At 41.8% G+C, this 24,431-nt stretch overlaps 1 protein-coding gene across 3 annotated transcripts; it reads left to right on the top strand.

Moving 5' to 3' along the window:
• The first annotated feature begins 1,174 nt into the window (after positions 1-1,174).
• Positions 1,175-23,486, top strand: zbtb37 (zinc finger and BTB domain containing 37). 3 transcript variants are annotated; one of them, XM_042214664.1, is made up of 4 exons: positions 1,175-1,283; positions 14,425-15,363; positions 15,486-15,585; positions 17,832-23,486. In XM_042214664.1, exons 1-4 carry the CDS (start codon positions 1,198-1,200, stop codon positions 18,351-18,353), a joined length of 1,647 nt encoding a protein of 548 aa, XP_042070598.1. In that variant the 5' UTR covers positions 1,175-1,197; the 3' UTR covers positions 18,354-23,486. The 3 variants fall into 3 exon arrangements, with proteins under 3 accessions (XP_042070598.1, XP_005948475.1, XP_042070599.1); XM_005948413.3 differs by lacking the exon at positions 1,175-1,283 and adding an exon at positions 8,149-8,558; XM_042214665.1 differs by lacking the exon at positions 1,175-1,283 and adding an exon at positions 8,568-8,667.
• Positions 23,487-24,431: the final 945 nt, after the last annotated feature.

Below are 24,431 nucleotides of genomic sequence, written 5' to 3'. Positions count from 1 at the left end.
ATTAAATGCAGTGAGTGAAAAGAGGTGAGAGAAGAAGGAATGCTCACTGCAACAAGGGAAGCCCCCCAGCAGCTTAACTCCCATTCTACTTTTAAACATCCTGGGAACCACAAGTAAGCCAGCAGTCTGAGGGTTAATTGGGGTGATATGGTACTATGAGGTCTTTCAGATGAGATGGGGCCTGATTATTCAAGACCTTTTATGTGATGAGAACAATGAAAGAAAGGAGAAGGAAGAATTATTTACACGAAAGTGATTGAAATTTTAACCAGATGTTCAGTGATAGCTTACAGCTGTATGCTTTAAACCACGTGTTGTCAATGTAGCCACTACTCTCTCTCTTTTTGAATCATTCATTTTAGAATGAAAAGGGTATTCCTAATTTGTCAGTTTCTTTTTTTTATCATGAAACACCAACATTTCCACTTTTCTTGAGCCATTAATTTGAGGTTGTTAATTAGTTTTTCCCAGTTAACAGCTATCCTTATTTTAGCAAACAGTTACAACCCTTTGTCCAAGCACCAGTTTTAGTCATGTAAACCATTTATAATTAAACTTTGAATTGTTGTTTCATCCATGATTGTTACAGTCTTCTTGCCTGAGAAGTCTAGGGGAGCTATGGAGTGTAAAACAGTGTCAGTAACACAGTAACAGTAAGTGTTAACAGACCAAACCATAGACTTAGCCTCCAAACAAATTAGCCATTGTGTCAAAAGGGTTTTTTTTTAATGTTATTATTATTATTATTATTATTATTAAAAAACTTTTTCAATTTTACAATTAACTATTTAAAATTAACTTACACAATGAAAATGAATAGGAGAAGAAAAGGGAAGCAAATTAACACCAGGGTCTCCTAGGCCACAAACCCTCCAACTGTTAATAGAAAGTACACAAACACTATTCTCAAGATTGAAACCAAAGATATATCGCCTGAAGTCCTTGGGTGGCCTCAAAACAGGAGAAAAAAGTACATAAATAATAATGTCAGACAGCCCCTAACAAGCTTCCACTAATAAATAAATTAACCACTTTACCAAACCAGCTGAACAAACAGGTCCCACAAATTTGCTGCTTTTATCTTGTAATATCACTTTAAGAAAAAGCAGAACTACAACAACTACTATTACTACTACATGCACGTAGTGGCGGACAAGCAGAGGAAGATAGCCGTAGTGGTAGACGTAGTGATACCGAATGACAGCAACATCAGGAAGAAGGAAGACGAGAAGCTGGAGAAGTACCAAGGCCTCAGACAAGAGCTCGAGACGAGAAGATAACAGGTAACATGGGTGCCAGTGGTAACTGAAGTGCTATATATGTGTGTGTATATATCTATATCTATATCTATATCTATATCTATATCTATATCTATATCTATATATATATATATATATGCAAAAGATGGATTGATAGACTTTCGATCCCTTTCTCTCTGTCTTTCTAGACAGAGAGAAAGAGAGAAAGGGAGGTAGAGAGACGGATAAAAATCAATTACACTTGATGTATAGTGGGGTTCTCAGCTTGTCTTTTGCTTCAGAGTGTCATTGTTAATGAGATTCACTGACTATCCCAGCTGCTGATCCCTGACTTCTAAGAAGGGGGTTGTCTCTGTGAGCCCACAGGGAGAGATAAATATAACTAAAACCTTTTCCTCTGAATGAGGCCCAGTCGATGGTCAGCTGATGCCCTGCATCTAATCCAGACTGATCGGAAGTCTGTTAGGTCAACACTTAATGTTATTTTTCATTCATAAAAGCAATCATGACACAGAACATTACAAATCATTTATTTCCTCAATCACCTGGCAATGGGCCAAATAAGGTTTCACAAACATCTAAGATTAGGGTATATTATGGGCTGGAATGATATTGAGGAAGTGCTTTGCTAGTCTCTAAAAAAAGAAGTTTTACCTCCACCATGGAACCACAAACCATCACATTTCATCATCATGTTAGCACATCTATAGAAATTTGACAGTATTATTGAACCTAAAAAGGTTAATGGCCCAGAAACTAAAACATGTTAATATTTCTTAAGCAGAAAAACACTTTTTGAAGCCAGACCTATTTCAGTGATAAGCTATCATTAATTCTTTCAAGAATAAGTCTAAAACTATTTAAGCAGATGTAGGCCTTATAACACTAACCCTGATTAAAAATTACAACCACTATCTGAAAAACCTTTCATTTTAAATTGTGACTTCATTCATCTTTTCTACATCCAAATGTAAGTAATTCTCTGAGTGTAACCCTCATTACAAAATCACTCACATGGTATTTGGGTCTTCTAACTAAAATAGGATAATAGGAACATAAATGCCATCATTGCCACACCTGGCCCACATCTGGCTGACATACACCCTGCCATGACACCAGTCAGTCAGCAGTGCCAGTATGATGCCGGATCTGGGCCAGACAGACCTGTTTTCTGTGAGCCTGGGCCACATAAACCAAACCACAATCGGGCCAGATATGGCATGCCATCACATAAACACTGCCATCTATGGCAGGCCTGACCCATATCTGGATGACATATCACTTACCATGCCAGCAGTCAGCCAGCAGTGCCGGCTTGACACCAGATCGGCACAGACCTGTCTGCTATGCGGGTTACCTCTCATTACATCTGAGAAAAGGTAAAAAGACTTAACATCCAGCCTTTTATGTTTAAAGCGATACAGAGTGCTAAACAGAGTTTATCTAAATGTGCTTTTGCTAATAGTAAATCATTTCTATTCTTAATAAAATATATAATCAAAGTATAGTTTGAATTAATATTATGAATGAGAAATGCAGTTTAAGTGACGAAAATGTCTGTTCTAATGTCTTGATTTTGTTTGCGTAGACCTGATTCATAGACCGCGGAAGATTAGTGTCTGTGTGTGGCTGCAGGAACGTGAAAAGATAAGAAATGTGTCTGCGGGCCGTCATTATACACGATTCTGAATGAGAGAAATGGTATTAACTGTGTTGTAATTGTTAAACACAGAACCATAAGTTGCATGTCATTTTGCTGATAGTTAGTCATGTCCAGAATCAAGGACTGACTGACCCAATATAGACAATATCTGCACTATCCAATGTCCAGTGTTTAGTGGGTGAGTATCAAACCCTTGCACTATTTAACTCACCAGATCAAAGTCAGAAAGTTTAATTGTCTGGATGCTTTAAGATGATTAAAAGGGGAGGGGGGTATTTCTGTTATCTGTTACATCATTCATCACTTCTGACAGTAATTTTGAATCTTAGCAAGGTCAGGTGACTTTGAATGAATTCATCTGTCGTCAGAGGAAAATATGTTGCTTATTATATTCAGTTGAATCTCCCTTTATTTCCAAAAACAAAGAAGAAGAAGAAGAAGAAGCAGAAGAACTAAAAGACAAAACCAATTTTTTGTGACCTCTCATGTCCAAATACATGAACTACATGGTGGGTACTGGATGTGCGTTGGGGGCTGAAAGCACTCAAGGGGCCAACCACCCCTACATGAAGGCAAATAAGCAGAGACTCTGCCTGATACCCTGTCACAAAATTCTCCTCTCTAAACACAATGTAGCTCACATTCTTCTCTTGCATAAGAACACAAAGCCTTAATCTGGCTTTCCCATCGTATCCTGATTATGAAGACTATATGCCTTTTTGCACCTCAATATCTTTATGTGTTCAATACTTTTTCCCTGTGTCATTTCACATTATTACGCATAGTTAAATTTATGGACATCTATGGTTTCATTTGTTTGTATGTTTGGATTTGAAAGTCTGATAAGAAGGACCCAACACACAGGCATTTTTCTGCTCATGCAGCTTTCCAGCTGCACACTACACTGCTCTCCCACTAGGCTCTAGGGTCCTACTCGAAAGGGAAGGCATGATCAGATGATGGAGGTCAGCTTTGTAGGTCAGCCTCCCCTGACACCACACCCTGAATCACTGCTCCACCAATCACCTGCAGCTGAGGCACAAACTACACCTGCCACAGAAGAGTTGTTACCTATGGATGATCATGCCATTCAGATAGCCATCAGCATATGGAGCATGCAGACCCAGCACCCAGTCCAAGAGGCCCTGGAAAATGGCTGGCTCTAGACATGCTGAACTGAAGTGTCACAGACTGTTACAAACCATACCCCACATAGCAGACGGGTCTGGCCCAGATAAGGTGTCAAGCCGACACTGGTGGCTGACTGCTGGCATGGTAACTGCTATGTCATCCCAAGTTGGTCATCCAGATATGGGTCAGCCCTGGTGTAGATGGCTCTATTTATGTGATGGCATACCACATCTGGCCTGATTATGGTTTGGTTTATGTGGCCCAGGCTCATAGAAAACAGGTCTGGCCCAGATCTGGCATCAAGCTGGCACTTCTGACTGACTGGTGTCATGGCAGGGTGTATGCCAACCAGATGTGGGCCAGGTGTGGCAATGATGGCACTGTTTATGTTCCTATTTTAGTTAGAAGACCCAAATACCATGTTGCAATACTACACTGCTATGGTAGCCAATGTTTCAAATGCAGGTTTGACAGGTTAGTGAGTGTACACTTATTTGTGAGAGTTTACTCATGTTTGTGTTTGTTAGTGGTTTGATTCCTGGCTCTTCCAGTCTGCATGTCAAGTATCCTTGGGCACGATACTAACCCAAACTGCTCTCTGCATTCATCGGAGTGTGAATGTGTCTGAACGTAGTACTCAGCACTCAGTTTAGAGAAAGTGATTGGGCGTTGATGTTGTATAGAGCGCTTTGAGAGTAGAAACGCCGTTATATAAGAATCAGTCCATTCACTGTCCGAACAGTTCCAGCAGCAGTATTAATTGATATATTGTTAATTATAAATTATCAAAATTATTCAATTCAAAATAAATTTGCTGCTTTACCTTTGTTGAGACATTTTTAATCTGTGCTAAATACGGTACATGTTGTTATTACATGGCTTGATTAAGGTACACATTAGGCTGACATCTGGAGCCACAGCTGAAACTGTTCTGGGCCAGTACAGGACCACCAGTGTGTCTGCAACTGACCTTGTGCTGGCCCACCTCTGGCAAACCTGATCTGGGCCACCAAAGGGCCGTCATTCTTTGCGGTATGTGGGCCATGTGTAAGCACATTGTGTGGGCCAGATCCGGGCCATACCAATTTTGCTATGTGGGACAGAGTGGAGAAGGCCATTTTTCCCTTTTTTTCTGCCAGTAGCCTTTGGTTTATCCAACTTATCCCTAGCACCAGAATGGTTTTTGTGACGTTTGTTTCCAACATCTGTAACTCCTGTAACTTCTGAACCATTTGCTCAGTTGAAAAGATTCCAGCGGTTCCTGAAAGCACCAGCTCTACGCTTTTCTGTGATATTTGTGTAATTATGTGTTTGCTTTATCTGTGATATTGGGGTCATTACGGTAAATTCAGGTCTCGCAGCAGCCCAACGAAGGCAAAGGTCACTTGAAGAGACAGTGAGTGTGATGAAAGGAGAAAACGGACATTTTATCAGGCATTTGTCTGTTTTAAGTTGTTTTTGTTTTGTTTTTGCTGTTTGCTGTGTTGTCTTGTTTTATTTGCAGACATTTGGATGTTGCACCCTGCCTAGGATTACTGTAATGACCCTAATATCACTGAAAAAGGATGGAGTTGATGCCTTCAGGAGCAATTGGAATTTTTTTTAATTGTGCCAGTGGTTCAAGAGTCACGATAATTTGACATACAAAGCCAGCGCTCCCATCGGGTTTTAATGAGTTAAATCCAGTACTGTGAAAAAACCAGCCTATCCAGTCCAGGAGCTCGTCAACCTGGGGCATGTAATAAGTGTCAAACTCTGAGACTTCATTCACCTTGCAGTAGTCAACACAAAACCGTATAGACGCATCTTTCTTTACCACAAAATCTATTGGGCTACACCTCGCACTGTCTGACTCTTATAATATTTATAACATTAGTTTAATTAATATTACTATATTTTTAGCATTTCAGCGAATTCCTTCTGTACAATTTTTCTCTTATGTTCAGGTAACCTGTAGGGTCCTGAACACCTCTGGCCTTCAGCCTCTCTCCATGCTTTTGTCAGGTTGAGGTGAAATATCTCTGTGACTCCTCCCCTGTCCAAAAATATCATCGCGCAAAGTGTCCTTGCCACTTGGCGAATAACTTTGAGCTAGAAGAAGGAAGTAATACAAGTACTATGTCTCTCAGTGAAAATTGCCTGAGCCTAGTGACTCTATTGTACAGGTGCTGCTAACATTTCCTCCTGATATAATCTGCTCAATGTGTGCAGCTTTGCTCTCAGGTCCAGAACATATTGAATCTCATGTTTAGGTGTTGATCGATGCTGGCGGCTGCAGCCCGCAATGCGGATGCTCAGCAGTCGGCCTTCTCTTCCTCAGGGCCAGGGTGCAAGCCATAGAAGAAGGGTCAGTCTTCTGGTCCCATCTGCCCCTCCCTGAAGAGGCAGTGATGGTCCTCCATGGAGAGGCCCAGCCTGTCCAACATTGTTCACCCTACATCAGGGCATCACCTTTTACACTCACTATGTGAGTGCATTTAATTATTTGTTATTATTATAAGTCTTTCTCCCCTCACTCCAACCTGTCATGGCTCGAGGTTTCTTCCTGTTAAAAAGGACTTTTTCCTTCACACTGTCGCCAAAGCTCTTGCTCATAGGCAGTCATATGATTGTTGGGGTTTTCCCTGTTCTCTTTGTATTATTGCAGGGTCTTTACCTTACAATATAAAGCACCTTGATGCAACTGTTGTTGTGATTTGGCCCTATATACATAAAATTTAATTGAAATGAACTGAATGACATGGTTGCTGCTGCAGGGAGGCTGAGGTCCTCCTCTGATAATAATGGCAGCAACCTCAGGACCCATTCTTCAACTGGATTGGAATGGCTAGGGGTGGACCTCTTCCCCCATCCGATGGAGTGTCACTGCCAGGGCAGGGGTTAGTAGAGGGGTGTCGGCGATGAGCCAGACTGAGCGACCAGGTCCTCCAGCACATTTGCTCAGCCTGGTTCTACAGCCAGACTGTCCAGTCTGCTACATCTGACTGACTGTTTAGATCCTGCCTTTTCCTCTTTTCCAGATAGTGGTGGGTTCTGTTTTATCTACCAGTTCCACTTACAGGTTTCACTAACTGAGTACTCTGCTTTGCCCTCCTATGTTCACACCTGCTCCTCCCATTCCTTATGCTCAGTCATTCTCATTGCCCATTTTCTCAATTATTAAGCCAAAAATAAAGATAAAATGACCTGGTTGTGATCGCTCACCAACCTCATATTTTACTGATTCTACAGTTTAACCTATCACTGTAATAATGGGCAAAAAATTAATAGTCTTTTTTTTTAATCAAATTTCTAAATCCAGAATTAATCATATAATTTATGTGCTCTGTGAAACTGCCAGAGCCTGACAGTTCAGCAGTTATTTCCCTTCTTAGCTTCAGGTCCTTTACCAGTAAATTACTTTTTTACCTCTCAGAAATCAGACATTTTTGTACCATTGATACTTGGCTTTAACCAGGGCACCACTGGCCCTTGTGCCCCCCTTAACTGCTCCACACTCTTATTTTGAAACCACAGGAGATCGCGCTTTCACTTTGTAATGGCCAAACGTCAAAACTGCCTTCATCAGCCATCAGGTGTGCTAAATTTGTGGTTCGTTTCAAAAAACCAATTTCTGTAGGTTAGCTTTTCTTAAATCTGTTGCCCATTATCTGTGCTTTTTGTTCTCCTATAATTCCTGAATGCAGGGATGAATATTATATTATTTATTATTATTATATTATTGTAGACTCACTACGGGTGTCAACAAAAATGTAAAAATAACTTTCAAGTCTTCATACCTTGCCATAATACATTTTCATTATAATGATCTGGTGTTTATAAGTTGTACATTTGACTTCCCGTGTCTGAAAAAGTTGTTGAAATGTACAAATGTAGAACTTTGAATACCTAAAAGGCTTTTTGTCACATGCCGGGGCTTATGAAGTTTCATATCTTATGAAAGGAGAAACAGCTTTTCTGAATCCAGCTGTGAGCATGTCCGGTTGTTTTACTTTAGGTCTGCTGAAGTCAAACTCCAAATACCAGGAGATGGTCTCTGGGCGAATGCACGCAGGGAACCGTAGTATTTAGGCTGTGCTGAAAACAGCGCTCTGCCCTGCTAGGACTACATTTCCCATCGCGCCACGCGCTTTTTCTTCCCCCTTTCCTTCCTTCCTGCAGTCTCGGCCCTTCTGCCGTGAAAAGGAGGCTGTGAAGTCTGGGCTGTCCGCCGTCACTGAGCCGATCCTGAACCAGCTCGCAGGTACAGTGGAATGGCAGCAGAGCGCCTGCTGACGGACCGGAGCCCGCGCTCAGCTGTCGTTCCGGGGTCTTGAACAGCTCGCTACCGCCGCTGGAGCCTCAGAGCCTGGAGGAGCCGCGGGTGGAGCTGCAGCCTGTCAGGCCGAGCCGAGCCGAGCTGCTGTCATCTCCCGTCCGTTAATGATGCTCAGCAAGCTGCAGAACTGAAGTATCGGCAACCCGAAAGCAGACCAGAGCATTTTTCACTGCTCCCTCCCCCTCAGGTGAGAATCCGGCTGCACACCTGGAGGTTCACCTGCCCCCCCGAGACACAGCGACTCGCATCGGTTTGGTAGTTGTCCTGTGAGCAGGCTGGACCTGATCAGAGTACAGGTGATCTACCCTGTGACCTGTCATTTCAACGCGATTCCTCCATTTTGATCGGTTAATCAGGTCTTGATGTAACTTGAGGTCCTCGGTGTCTGTCAGCCTTTTGTACAGGCAGGTTTGGGTGGGACTGTGGTGCAACATGACCCTGACTGAAGCACACTTTGTGTGATTTTGGCGCCTGGTCTAAATTTTCCCTGCACATCGCAATGAGCCAGTGCAATGAGTGTCAACACACTGTACAGATTCATACAAATTAAAAGTGTGTGAGCTGCTTTATGCAAAGCCTGGCAGCAGATAGAGTACTTGAGTTTCTATTGAGGAGGTGGCGTAAATAGACTTCTTACTGAAAGTGCTCCTGATCACAGAAAGTGCTGAACAGCGGGGTCACACCAAACTGAACATCCTGTACAAACAAAACTCATTTTCCAAAAAAAAAGAAATATGAAGAATGACTGCAAAACAACTCCAGAGAGGCAAAACTACAGACGGAGGATGAACCTCAAACCCAAACTTAAAACCACACAGACATGCAATAACAACCATGCAGACACAACACTACACAAAAACACAAAGCAGCCACCAAAGATCTGGGTCCCCTGTGTGGTAGAGGTAGGCCTTTCACGTGTCTGTACCTACGAGCATGTTTGTCTATGGCCCTTCATACCTACAAAACACAGCATCACTGAATGTGACAGGAAACCGAGAAAAACTGCAGTTATTTAGTGAATAGTAATTGTTGATTAGTGTAATATGTGTAAAGTATAACTAACATGAGAAAACTTTGATGGGATAACTCGATAGTTAACTGAGTGCTACGGGGCAGTTTAACACAGCCAAGCCTTCTTTCTTTCTCTGCATTAGCTCGACTAACAAAACCTAAAAGCCCAGCCAGCGATAATGGTTATCAGCATCCTTTGTTATCCAGGGCTTTCAGGACCAGGCTCTGTGCATGCTCACAGAAAACAGGGAAAAGAAAATGTATCTTTTGACTCTTCTTCCTCAGCAGCTGAGCATTGCTTATTCCAATAGGTTTCATCAGCAGACAAACAGGTAATAAAGGTTACAAGAAATATATTAAAATATATAACAATGTGCTGCAAATAAGAGAGAAATGTTTAGGAGGACTGTTAATTTTGTGAACTAAAACTTGCCATGTGTTTTTGTTGACAGCTGCACATTAGAGCTCTGAAACATTGAATGTTAGTGTGTTCACGTCTGACGCTCCTCCATCGCCTATTGTACAGGAGACATGGAAATCACTTTAGTTTATCACCAGATCAGAGCAAAATTAATCTTACTAATTGGAAAGTATTGGCCTACAAATGTAGATGATGACTTTTTTAGCCTTAGCCCTGTTGGCTGTAATTCCAGCAGCGTAAAAAACACTAAACATGTATACGTTTGCACATCACTAACTGAATGCATTCAGATTCCAGTGACCGTTTGTGCTGCTGTAACTTTACAGTTGGGCTTGATTTGATGATGTTAGTAAGGCATGGCTATTCCTTACTCTCCAACAGAGAATCGCTGAAAAGATGCTGTAAGTAAAAGAATAAAACTGTGGAGGGCCCGGCTGATTTTAAATTGAAAGTTGGAACATAACCTGCTCATAACCAGGTTTTGTGTTCAGCAGAAGTTGCCATGGTAAAAAGAGACCTCTTGATGACACTAAGAACTCTGACTTTAAACTCCGGACCTGATTCAGCAGACAACACTCCAGTGCACCATAAAATAAACCAGAGGGTTCTTATTCTGCTGCTCATGAATAAAATCAGTTTTGTCCAATCAGCATGTCATTATCCTCATGAAGATTGAAAATCATCTGATGAATTGGAATCGTCATAGATTAGACTTGCTGGAGGAACTCTGCTGTTTCCATTACTTCTGGCTGTATCTGATTAAACCCTTCCCTGACCATTAGGTAGCCACGGGCATACTAGGCAAAGACAAACACAAGACTGCTCAGAGACAAAAGTGAGAGACTTGGTACTCAGAGAATCGTGAAATAGAAATCTTTGGGAATAGCAAATACGAAGCAGAATGCCATTAATAGATGCAGTGCCTGGTGACTATAATCTAGTCCTACTGACACCATAGTATGTTCCTGTTTTTACAGTGGGGCAAAAAAGTATTTAGTCAGCCACCGATTGTGCAAGTTCCCCCACTTAAAATGATGACAGAGGTCAGTAATTTGCACCAGAGGTACACTTCAACTGTGAGAGACAGAATGTGAAAAAAAAAAATCCATGAATCCACATGGTAGGATTTGTAAAGAATTTATTCGTAAATCAGGGTGGAAAATAAGTATTTGGTCAATAACAAAAATACAACTCAATACTTTGTAACATAACCTTTGTTGGCAATAACAGAGGTCAAACGTTTACTATAGGTCTTTACCAGGTTTGCACACACAGTAGCTGGTATTTTGGCCCATTCCTCCATGCAGATCTTCTCGAGAGCAGTGATGTTTTGGGGCTGTCGCCGAGCAACACGGACTTTCAACTCCCGCCACAGATTTTCTATGGGGTTGAGGTCTGGAGACTGGCTAGGCCACTCCAGGACTTTCAAATGCTTCTTACGGAGCCACTCCTTTGTTGCCCGGGCGGTGTGTTTTGGATCATTGTCATGTTGGAAGACCCAGCCTCGTTTCATCTTCAAAGTTCTCACTGATGGAAGGAGGTTTTGGCTCAAAATCTCACGATACATGGCCCCATTCATTCTGTCCTTAACACGGATCAGTCGTCCTGTCCCCTTGGCAGAAAAACAGCCCCATAGCATGATGTTTCCACCCCCATGCTTCACAGTAGGTATGGTGTTCTTGGGATGCAACTCAGTATTCTTCTTCCTCCAAACACGACGAGTTGAGTTTATACCAAAAAGTTCTACTTTGGTTTCATCTGACCACATGACATTCTCCCAATCCTCTGCTGTATCATCCATGTGCTCTCTGGCAAACTTCAGACGGGCCTGGACATGCACTGGCTTCAGCAGCGGAACACGTCTGGCACTGCGGGATTTGATTCCCTGCCGTTGTAGTGTGTTACTGATGGTGACCTTTGTTACTTTGGTCCCAGCTCTCTGCAGGTCATTCACCAGGTCCCCCCGTGTGGTTCTGGGATCTTTGCTCACCGTTCTCATGATCATTTTGACCCCACGGGATGAGATCTTGCGTGGAGCCCCAGATCGAGGGAGATTATCAGTGGTCTTGTATGTCTTCCATTTTCTGATGATTGCTCCCACAGTTGATTTTTTCACACCAAGCTGCTTGCTATTGTAGATTCACTCTTCCCAGTCTGGTGCAGGTCTACAATACTTTTCCTGGTGTCCTTCGAAAGCTCTTTGGTCTTGGCCATGGCGGAGTTTGGAGTCTGACTGTTTGAGGCTGTGGACAGGTGTCTTTTATACAGATGATGAGTTCAAACAGGTGCCATTCATACAGGTAACGAGTGGGGGACAGAAAAGCTTCTTACAGAAGACGTTACAGGTCTGTGAGAGCCAGAGATTTTCCTTGTTTGAGGTGACCAAATACTTATTTTCCACCCTGATTTACGAATAAATTCTTTACAAATCCTACCATGTGAGATTCATGGATTTTTTTTTCACATTCTGTCTCTCACAGTTGAAGTGTACCTCTGGTGCAAATTACTGACCTCTGTCATCATTTTAAGTGGGGGAACTTGCACAATCGGTGGCTGACTAAATACTTTTTTGCCCCACTGTAAATTAAACCTGTGTCTATGGGAGTTGTCAGAAGGTGGATGGATGAGGCTGTGGAGGCATAGGAAGATGGGTTTTAAAAGTTTGACTGGCTAAAGAATAGAATATGTCCAATTTTGTGAACACACCATCAGACCAGCCAGCACTGTATGCTTTGTGAACAATAAGCCTCTGATCAGTAGTAACCTGAAAGAACAAAGAGACGAAAAGGTCCATGAACAAAAGAGCTGAGGAGAGTGCCGCACGATCTAAGGGCGAAGCTAAGGATATGCAAGAGCTCGTACAGGAGGAAGCTGGAGACCAAATTCAAGAAGAACAACACAAGGGATGGGTAGAGGGAGGAGGAGCTGAGGTTTAGGTTCTGAGAGATGATGGTTCTCGGCAAGTAGAAGGATTTCAAGTAGGGATGTTCCTGGCGACTGATTTAATAGTCCACTAATGGTGGAAGAAAATTAGACTAACCCATTAGCCTAAAACTAAGAAATACTCGCGTATTAAGGTAGATTTGAGAACCGTTTAATTGAAAATGTCAAACTCTTATAACATTTATATTCTTCAATAATGAATCATGCCTTAAACGTGCAGCACCTCGACACTATGAACCTCTCCTGATTGACTGAACTCCTCACTCTATCGCTAAGGGAAAGCCTATCTACCTTTCGGAGAAAGCCCTTGTCTGCCACTTGTATCTACTATCATTCACAAAAGATGAGACCAAGATTAACAGATTTATGGTATTTCTCCACAACAATGCGCCAACTGGTGACAGATGGGTGCAAACATTTAGGACACAATAATTTACCTTCATTGGGTAATTAACATTTTAACAATTGGATTAAATGACTAATCTGTATCGACCAGTGAGAAGACATCAGCAATTAGTCGGCTAAGTCCCTACTTTGAAGTATTCACTGGGCAGTTATGCAGCATGATGGGGTCTGTGCGCTCTACTACAAAGTGAGTGTAACATATCCAGGGTATATTTCCATTTTCTGGATTCACTTACCCTAACATCGGTTGGTGATCAGGTTACACAAAGCTGGTTATCAATTCGATAAGTTAACCCAGAGTTTCCACAGAGACATTACCAAAGCATTAATGGAAGAACTTCTTTGAGCAGTCTTGTTAGAATGGGGCGTAATCGACACTTTGGAGGAAGTGATTGTTGAAGTTAACTCAGAAAAATTAATTGGAGAGGAAAAAAGTCTAATTGAATATCAATGAAAGTAGCTGTAAATAGTAATACATCTATGACATGGTTATTATTGATTTATAATGGTAAAAATTTTATTTGTCAAGAAATTCACAAAGTCATTACAAGTTAAGGTTAAAGCGATTCTTGGCTCAGCAGAGCTCTGGCCCTTTGTCAGCCTGGCTACAGTGCTGAAGAGAAATCTTGGGCTGTTCGTCAGTCAGTGATGAATAGTCCGATGTTCTAGCTTTACATGGGGGCTTTTTTTTTTATAGAACTGCAAACTTTTTTTTCCAGACTAATCATTGATCTTCTAAATTTCTGCCATTTTCTCTCCAACTTATGGGCTATTTACTTTAAGGTGTGCCTTTGAGAGTTACACCAGGGAGTTTAGTACTTCTGATTTGAGGCTTTCTTTTTAGAGGACCTACAGTATGTTGAGTTATACGCAGACAAGGGTGTAACACTATTAACAAGATAATCGACTCTGTAGGGGCAGAGTTTACTTGCTTTCTTTGCACTACTTTGGCACATGACATTGAAAAAGATAACAGTGGAAGAACTTGAACTGAATTATGCACTGCAAATTCCATATGGCTGTAACTTGTTTTTGCTTTTTGCGGATTTGCTTTCCATGATAAGGTAGCATTAGTCACAACACCCCCAATCAGTAATGTCACTGTTTCATTGAAGATTGATGAAAAAAACATCCTGTTTTATTAATCTGGAATCAGATTAATAAAACGGGGTATCCTTGATGGTTTCCACGTTTATTAATCTGGAATCATTTGCCAGTTTTAAGCAAAAAGGTCCTGGTGTGGGTCAGCACTGATGTGTTGCTGTTTTTTCAGTGTCCCTGCAGGCTGCAGCATGGAGCGTACCGGCAGCATACAGCTGGACATCCCAGACTTCAGTAACTCTGTTCTTTCTCACCTGAACCAGCTGCGTGTTCAAGGCCGTCTCTGTGACATTGTGGTCAATGTTCAGGGCCAAAGCTTTCGTGCACACAAGGTCGTACTAGCAGCCAGCTCGCCATACTTTCGGGACCACATGTCTTTGAGTCAGATGAGCACTGTGTCACTGACAGTGATCCGTAATCCTTCAGTGTTCGAGCAACTGCTGTCCTTTTGCTACACGGGCCGTCTCTGCTTGCAGCTTGCAGACATCATCAGCTACCTGACAGCTGCCAGCTTCCTGCAGATGCAGCACATTATTGACCGCTGCACCCAAATTCTTGAGGGTATCCACCTTAAGATCAGTCTGGCTGACCTGGACGAAGAGTCCAGGGATGAGGAGGGGGCACGGGGCTCCAGGAATAGTAGGACATTGGAGGCTGTGGTGCGAGGAGGGGGTCACAGTGGTCTGCGGCTGCTTGGCCCACGGGGAGGTGCAGAGCCATGTGAAGCAGTCAGTCCAGCAGAAGAGCCACTTAGCCCAGTTCCAGCGGTGGAGCACAGTGGGCTAGAAGGGCCAGGGACCACCAGTGGAAGAGCAGGCAAAGAACCGATACTACGCATCAACCGAGCTGGTCAGTGGTATGTGGAGACCAGCAGTGAACCAGAACGGACTGGCAGCGCTGAGGAGAGCAGCATGGATGGGATCAGGATAAAAACAGAGAGGATGGAGGAATGGATTGGAACAGAAGAGCACCAGGAGGAGGGAGGGCCAGTGGAAGAGGGGGCCACGGTGATGATTGACACATCAGGACGCAGTACACTGGTGACTGGACCAGTAGGAACGCTGGGGGCCCGTAGTATCCAGCCATCCTCCAGCTTCAGCGAGACAGACAGGTGAGTCATAGCTAAGATATTCCTCCATGGTTCACTGACTGGTCTGCAGACACCTGATGATGATGATTTGTGTGTGGGTTTTGTTCCCCTTTCCTTTTAAATTAACTGATTTTTGATGTCAGGTTTAGTCCCACTGGCAGCGTGGTCGTCCTCACAGAACGTCAGAGAGCAAAGAGCGAGTCTCCTAGCAGGGCAGATGAGTTGCGACAGCCAAACTCACAGGTACAAACACAAACTGTCATAGTTAGTAAGCCAGTAGAGACCAACCTTTTTTTTTTTTTTTTTCTTTTACAGACAACTGAAATTATTAAAACACCATGTTTCTTTTCCACGGATAAGAAACATGGAGGAAGTTACCAGGAAAGAGTCAGCAATATGGAGATGTGTCACATTTGTCCCTGTCACTCTCTTTCACCTTTTCTTGCTCTCTTATGTTACGTTTGACACCTTATTGGGAATGTTTTGTTACACTCAAGGCCAAATGAGGAAGTGCGGTGTTCACACTGAAAGTGAGAGCACTGTGGACTCTTCTAGGGTGGACATAAATCACAGAGAAACACAGTAAAGAAATTTAGATATATGAAGTCAATAATGAATACTTTTTTTAAATTTATATGTGTCCTGTTGGTATGTGTTATTTAATTATTAAATACAACTTCACTAAGCTTATATAGTAATATGTAATGATTTACAAAGAAACTGGAAACCAAGTGGCTCGTGGTTACTGGCTTACAAAGTGGTTCTTAAATAGATACAGAGTCTATTTAGTGATTACCAGCCTAGTCATGATAAAGGATCACTAGACTCTTCCTGTAGATATGCAACAACCTAAAGAAAAGCACTGTTTTTTTTCTGAATCCCATAACAACAAAAATTAAAGTAATGTGTGATCATTTTGTACATCATTGAAAAATGGCAAAAAGTCAGTTTTGGTCAAATCTGAACAAAGTTCCAAGTAGAGCTTAAACATTCAACTAGAAGAAATGGGAGTGAGACAAAACATTTTTTGAGCATACAATTTATTGAAAACGCGTAGTTTTTACTAAGCTGTTTTACAGCTGATCAAAAGTTTAAGACGGCAAAAAACCAGAAAACCCCCTAAAACAGAAATCAACATTCCAAACATGAACTCAGTAATGAGTAGCTCCGCCGTTATTGTTGATCACTTCAAAAATCTGTTGCGGCATGCTTGATGCAAACGTTTCCATGAGGTGAGTGGGAAGATTTCTCCAAGTGGTGAAGACGGCTGCACAAAGGGCATCTACTGTCTGGAACTGTTGTCCATTCTTGTAAACTTCCCCTGCCATCCATCTCCAAAGGTTCTCAGTTGGATTTAGATCAGGGGAACACGCAGGATGGTCCAACAGAGTGATGTTATTCTCCTGGAAAAAATCCCTTGCATTGTGGGTATTGTGTACTGTAGCATTGTCCTGTTGAAAAACTCAGTCGTTACCACACAGACGAGAGCCCTCAGTCATGAGGAATGCTTTCTGCAACATCTGGACATAGCCAGCGGCTGTTTGATGCCCCTGCACCTCCTGAAGCTCCATTGTTCCATTTAAGGAAAAAGCACCCCAGACAGTTATGGTGCCCCCTCCACTGTGGCGCGCAGAAAACATCTCAGGTGGGATCTGCTTGCCATTCCAGTAACATTGGAAACCATCAAAAACACTTTGTCTCTCTCCCATTTCTTCTTGTTGCATGTTGAAGCTCTACTTGGAACCTTGTTGAGATCTAACCATGCAAAATATGATTTATTTATTTTTTTTGCCATTTTTCAAGTGGTTTTAAACTTTTGATTGGACCTTTCCTGCTGAATCTAACCTTTTAAAGGACTTTTAAAATCTCCTTATTGTGCAGTAATACAAAAGAATCAGGGTACATTTAAATCACATATTGAATTAAATTGAGTTGAAAGTCTTTACTGTTATACGTTATCATAAACGATACAACTGTCAGTGTAAATGGATAAACTGATCCACCCTTTGAGGGCTCGACTCACTAAAAATGAAAGATAAAAAATATCACCACAGGCTTGAGTCATAATGTGGGTTAGTAGTGTGTATGGCCTCATTGTACCCATACGCACTGCTAACAACATCTGGTCTTTATGTTGACGAGATGATTGATGTCCCAGGGAATCTATTATAGTTTGAATTCAGTTTTATTTATATAGCACCAAATCATAACAACAGTTGTTTCAAGGTGCTTTATGTTGTAACATAAAGACACTACAATAATACTTTTTTTTTTTTTTTTTTAAAAGAGAAAACTGTTGGCAGTTTCTTACGGACATTAACATACTCAGGTAACACAAATTTGACCGACAACAGAGAGCATGATGCAGGAGGACAGTACAATTTGTTCAGGGCATGTTTATCTAAAATGATCTAAAGTCTTATTTGATTCATTCTGTCATGGTGTCCACTATGTTAACGTTTAATTTTGCATTTCATTCTACCCATCAGGGAGAGGAGCATACAACGTTTGATATGGGCGGTTACGAGGACTACTTGAGGGAGCAGGTAGGAGATCGCTGGTTCCGCTACAATCCACGCCTCACCTGCATCTACTGCTGCAAATCCTTCAACCAGAAAGGGAGCCTAGACCGTCACATGCGCCTACATATGGGTATAACACCATTTGTCTGCCGCATCTGTGGGAAGAAGTACACCCGTAAAGACCAGCTGGAGTACCATATCCGCAAGCACACTGGCAACAAACCTTTCCACTGCCACGTTTGTGGGAAGAGCTTCCCCTTCCAGGCCATCCTCAACCAGCATTTCCGCAAGAACCACCCAGGCTGTGCACCCCAGGAAGCCCACAGCGCCTCTCCTGAGACTACCACCGCTTCAGTTACATCCAGGGGTGGTCCCAGTGATGAGGCCTCCCCTAGTCAGGAGGAATCTGAAGGTGGAGGAGGTAATAGTGCTGGAGGGCAATATGGAGAGGGTCCCCAAGCCTCTGTTTCTACAACAGGACCAGACTGACCCCAGTGAAGGAAGGAACATGGGGTGGGGGGTGAGTGGGGCAGCATGATCCTGTTGTAACCAAAGCTAACAGGATGTTAAACCCGCTGAAGTCAAAGGACCCCTCAGAGTCTGAAATGAGATTTATCCGCTTTAAACCGCATCTACCTTCACCTACTAAACCGAACAGATTAAGCTAAAATGAAGAAATTCCACACACTCCAACAACCTCATATGCCACAAAGTTCAGTGGTTCTCGTTTGCCTCCGTCTAGTTTATGTTACAGATTTCTACTTTTATATTTACAGGTATTACTGGTCCACAATACAGCATCACAACAGTATGTCTGGTGGAGACTTTGCCAAACTACTCAGTGCCAGTTAAACAATTCAAATCCCTCATATTTGCCTTGAGACAATCTGGAGCCGTTGGATGATGATGATGATAATAGTAGTAGTAATAATAATCTTATGCGTTCTATAAGTGCCATAATGGCGTTAAAAGGTATAGTTGCACAAAAAGGTTCAATGAGAAACTTAAAACTATTTAGCTGACGGTGCATCCCAGTGTGATTGGAGTTTCTGATCTTTCCCCATTTTCCTGCATTTGGCACGATTCAGGATAGATAAAGTTATTACACTACACACTTTGACACTACGTACATACCTCACTGTACAGCACAAAAAACTGCAGGCACAATCTTCTGTTTCACAATATGACCATCCATCAAAAATTGTAAAATGTAAAAGACGATGTAAGTGGACTGGTTCTCATGTAGCGCTTTTCTACTCTGAGCACTCAAAGCGTTTTATACAACTTGCCTCGTCCACGAATTCACACAAACACTTTGCTGTGTGCTTTCTATCTAACAGTCACACACATTTAAGCGACTTGGGGTTAATATCTTGCCCGTGGATATTTGGATTGGAGATTAGAGCAGCCATGGATCGAACCACCGACCTTCCATTTAGAGGGTGACTTGCTCTACCTCTTAAGTCATAGCCACCCGTGTGTGCCCAATGGAAGAATTTGCAGGTGTAGATGAATATATACTTGGCCGATAAAAATCTGAAAATGTTTAATGTTATTATTTTTGATCGAGAATAGTCAAAAACCCAAATACCTGCATTTTAAAAGAGAGAAGATTTGCCTTAGTCACTGTGAACTAAATTTTTTTTTGGGGAGTATTTTGGGGTTTTGAACTGCTGTATACAAAGTTTTTAACTATTAGTGCATCTCACAAAAATAGAATATGGAGAAAAAGTGTGGCTCTGCTAAGATCCTATTGAAGCTGCTCTGATGCCAACTTCGTGTGGATTTTTGGATCAGGTTTTCACATCTTCCTCGAAAATACTCCATGGAGTCTCTGTGGGGTTTAGGTCATGTGATTTGGCTTGACAGTTAAGTAGAGTAATAGCGTTGTTGGCAACCATGTGGTAGTAGTGGTGGAGCTGTAGTCAGGTCAGTCCTGTTGGCAAAGGAAATTTGCACCGGCATCGCTAGATAGAAACATGAAGCCGTCTTCCTGGAAGTTTATCCTTTGACATATAAAACGTCTCCACTCAGCCGGCCTTTTCAGCAGTGACCTTCTGTGGCTTACCCTCCTTGTGGTGGATATTAATGATCGTCATGTGGAGAGCTGTCAGGTCAGCAGTCTTCCCCATGACTGTGATTGTGTACTGAGACAGATACTGTGGTTTGACTAGAAATTTTCTAAAATGATAAAGACCTCAGTGCAGTATCTCGGACAGTTTGAAATACTCCATTTCTAATTTTCTTGAGCTATAAGCAAACTTCAAAAATGCTTGAAAATATTGACTTTGTGTGTAATTAATATAGAATATATGAAAATCACCATTGTGAATGAAATTGCCAAAATAATCACTTTTTCACTGTAATTTTTGGAGATGCAGTAGTATATCCCATTGCCTTCGAATGCAACATAGGTCATGTGACTTATTTGTGTCACATGAAAACTATTACATGCTTTCATGTGACCCTGTGATAAAGTCACAAGTTTGTATGTATGTATGCACAAGTATGGCCCTGAGAATCGAATGCGGACGGCTCCATCAGCCTTCCGCTTCTCTGGATGTACACGGGATGTGTCGTAGAACAAATATTGAGAGGCATTCTCACGCTTCATGCAGGCAAAATGGATGGAAAAATGTCTGTGGGGACTCCAGTCACACTGGGTTAATGAATTTGGCATGAATTGAATAGAACTTCCTTACAATAGTGTTTTTACTGTGGCAGTTGAACTCAGCTTCTACAGCAGGTTTTAGATCACACTTGACCACCAACAAACTCACAGCAGGAAAACTGGACATGGTCCAGCCTCAGATAAGCTACACAGCTCAATTACCTCTCATCACTACGCAATACAGCTGCAGCACAGCACCACCAGGAAGCGCTCTGCTCCACTCCCACAGAGATCTCAGTCACTTTTCTCAGATATTTTTATAAACAAACATGTATTTATTGTTTTTCTTCAGTTTTCTTGGACACTTTCTTGCTCTGACAACGGGTGTGATGGAAGACAGCTTGTTGTTTGAGGAGAACAAGATATTGGGAAGACCCGATCAGTGTCTTGTGTGACAGTTAGTGACGCATTTAATCTACTGCACTTACCAACAAGCCTGAGGGAAAAAAATCAGACTGAAACTAAGAGTGAAGAACAGGTGAAGCACAGGTATTCAAGACACCGACACAGTAGAAAGGTCTGCTGAAGTGACTCCAATTATAGTCAGCACACCGAAGTCTAATCAAAATTTATTGCCATCGCTACTGTAAACACAGTGTACAGAGAGACGAGACGACATGGCTCCAACAGCTGTAGTGCAACAAAAAACTACAAACATGACTCGTAGATTAAAAAACAATATAAATGGGGAGAAAGTCTTATATATAAGGGGGCCAGACCCCACTGACATAGCTAAAAAAATGCATTATTATAAAAAAAAAAAAAACTCACCATAAAGTGTCAGGAAAAGGGAAATGATCTCTTCGGGTCTCCTTTGGGAATACCTCGCCTTAGAACAGGGGTGGGGAAACTCCAGGCCTCGAGGGCCGGTGTCCTGCAGGTTTTAGATGTGTCCTTGATCCAACACTGCTGATTCAAATGGCTAAATTACCTCCTCAACATGTCTTGAAGTTTGTTTGTTTTTTACCGGATAGTAAAGATCATAAAATAATACATTAATATGCTTGCCTTATTTAACCTATTAAAAATATTAGTTTTGTGAGTGCTCAACAAGTCCTTCTGTAACTTGTTGAGCACCACAGCACTGCCACAGATGACCTCACCTTCACTCCTGATGTCACAGACATGAAACTGTGACATTTCAGACACTGTTGAGGATAAATGTCTCAACATTCAGAAATGGAGTCTTCACATAAAAAGGTAGACCACAAAATATATACATTTGAATACATAAACAGAACACGTTACCCGACCTTGGCTTCGTTTTTGTGTACGGAGTGCAGTAGAGGTAATGCGTCACTGACTAGATGGTTCTGATCTGGATGAACGTTGATTGGATATTGACAAGCCAAACCCTGATAGACCAGATGGATGTAGTGGCCAGGCCATGGAGCTGAACTTCAGAAGCCTCCTGTGATCAGAGTTGACCTGTTGGCGGGCGGGAGCAGGTCGGACTATCTGGCAACCAAAGGAAAGATGGCGTGGCCGTGTGGGCCCCTCAAAACGCCAAAACAACTAAACCTCTTATCAATGAGGGAGAACGAGAAGGTCACAAAGTTTTTGTAACAAGAGAACAATAACAAATCTACACACATTATAAGACAAATGTATTTAAACTACTAAGATGTTTTTGTTTTGTTTTTTAAATATGATTAATGTAAACAAGCTAGGAGTAGGCAGGTAGCACACAGATGGACTGTTACTGTTTTCTTCTACAGAGCTGTGAAACAGATTCTCAGTGGATGGTCAATTTTTTTATGCAAGTGAAGCCAGCGGCTCTGTCCTCAATCGAGTGATTGGAGATTTTGTCCCAGATGCCACTGCAGCCACTGCCGCTAGGCTCACACTTCAGGCTAACCAGGATATCAGGTATACAAACTCTTTTCTTTTATTCAAAGAATTGGATGTTTACCTTTCCCACGTAGCAGTATGCTAACAGCTAAACCTCAGTGCAGTATGCACGCTGCAGAAATAAAACTTACCTGTAAACAAAAAAAAAAAAAGCAGCAGGGAAGGCATCCTCACGAGTCGCCGTAGAGGTCGGCAAAACCAAGACTGGGAAATATGAAACAGAAATGAGCATGGTGACCTCAAGACCTCTTTCCACAGACTGTGTGGATGTCTCCCACAGTCTGGGTCGGTGTTTAAGTATGTGGTGATCTTGCCTCTGACAGATGTTTAAGTTTTGTCTGCTGTGTTGGGCTGGAACGTGACTTTGAGCAGGTGTTTTGAGAGAAATCGCGACTTTTAGAAGCAACCAAAAGGGGCTGAATACAATGACTCGTGCAGGAAATATTGCATAAAATTAAGCAAACATTATTCAATTAAGTTCCATTCAACAGTCACCCCAAGGTGCTGTGTATTGTACCCTACAGAATAAAGGGGAAAAGCACATTTATAAAATATTTCATGTTCCATAAAGTGACAATCAAATGATTTTAGCTGCTAATTAATAATCAAATTCTTTGAACAAATTCCCCTAAATGGACATTACTTTTGGAAGGTATTTAGTATTTCAACATGGCTCCATCACATTCAAATCAGGAGCTGATTAAAAACTTTTTAAAACCTGCTGTGATTATACAGATTAAACAGTGCAACGTGCTGGGAGGTATGTGACATGACAAAGAGCAGCTCAAGTCATTTGCCTGAACCCGCATCTAGCAGCAGCCAACACGTGACTTTACAGTACATTTGTGTATTCGTGTTATTTCCTGCATCATTTTTTTCAGGTCAAATGTATCCATTTTATTGTAGTCTTAACATGTTATGTTAGCAAAATAATGTTCGTCTCAATTTCAATTCAGTTTATACAGCGCCGAATCACAACAACAGTCTCCTCAAGGCGCTTTATATTGTAAGGTAGACCCAACAGTAATCCATACTCAGTAGGTATTATAGCAGTTGAGGACTTTTAAGTGTGGAACTCTTTAGTTTTGTTGATATAAGGCTAAAAAGAAGACGTTGGCAATTACCTGCTATTTCTTCTTGTGTTTAAACGTGAATTACAAATCCACAGGTACAGGGCTTTCCTGCTGCAGAGTGGGCCTTTTCGGGGTAACAACTAGACATAGGATAGACTGTTTCAGCATTGTATTGCTGTTTCTGGCCATTGACCAACAAAAATGCCTTTTATTTCTGAGAAACCCCACCCAAAAGAAGAAAAAACTAAAATAAATGGGTGTGCCACCATTTTCGTAAAATCCCAGATGCATATACTTGTTTTATCATATATAAAGTCCAGTACCAGAAAGCGTAGCCCGAAACACTTTTTCACCTTCAATAATATTTTCTGCACAGGTCAGGATTCAGCCCCTCTATTGATTCAATTACCGACATCATGTAGACGATTTAAGACCTGAGCGTTTCTTCATGTGTTTCATAAGAAGTCCGGTTCATTTTGGTTCACTTTGTGTTTTACATTTATCAGGAATTATCCAATGTATAGAAATTGTTTTTAGAGCAGTGATCATGAGAAGTACTTCAAAGAGACATTTCTGACAAAGAACAAAAGATTCGAGTTGCACATGTTGACCTGTTCCAGCATTAAGACATTAACTTGGGGTTTCCAACCACCATAGATCCAGGAACAAACAGATCGGCCTTCTTTTTTGTGTTTCACGTTCTGTTTCTGCTTCCTCCTCTTTGCTCTGAGTTGAAGGAAAGCAGGGAAGACTTCATGTTTTCACTGAGCAATACATCATTTCAAGTTATTGCTGGTAACAAGCTGCTCCCTTCTGGTTCAGTGTGGTCCTACTTGAGAAATCTACAGCAGGAAAAGTTGGCTTAGAGCTGCATTCAGAAACAACTGCATTTCAAACTTGATCTTAAGAGAATCGCTCAACCAAGTCTTTCTCTGCTCAAACATGCAGCATTGACAGTTTGCCTATAAGGCA

Source organism: Haplochromis burtoni, unplaced genomic scaffold (assembly GCF_018398535.1).
Source record: "Haplochromis burtoni strain Fernald_Lab_line unplaced genomic scaffold, NCSU_Asbu1 Contig_598, whole genome shotgun sequence".
In the NCBI taxonomy this organism is placed as follows: domain Eukaryota; kingdom Metazoa; phylum Chordata; class Actinopteri; order Cichliformes; family Cichlidae; genus Haplochromis; species Haplochromis burtoni.
The sequence above is the reverse complement of the archived record's forward strand: the minus strand, read 5'-3'. Positions and strand labels throughout refer to the sequence as shown.

What these genes read in the sequence shown, in the direction of transcription:
- zbtb37 (XM_042214664.1), top strand. Translation starts at nt 1,198, where the DNA reads ATGACAGCAACATCAGGAAGAAGGAAGACGAGAAGCTGGAGAAGTACC. An exon ending in TCGAGACGAGAAGATAACAG is followed by an intron (nt 1,284 to 14,424) that starts GTAACATGGGTG and finishes CTGTTTTTTCAG; the next exon opens with TGTCCCTGCAGGCTGCAGCA. An exon ending in AGCTTCAGCGAGACAGACAG is followed by an intron (nt 15,364 to 15,485) that starts GTGAGTCATAGC and finishes TTTTGATGTCAG; the next exon opens with GTTTAGTCCCACTGGCAGCG.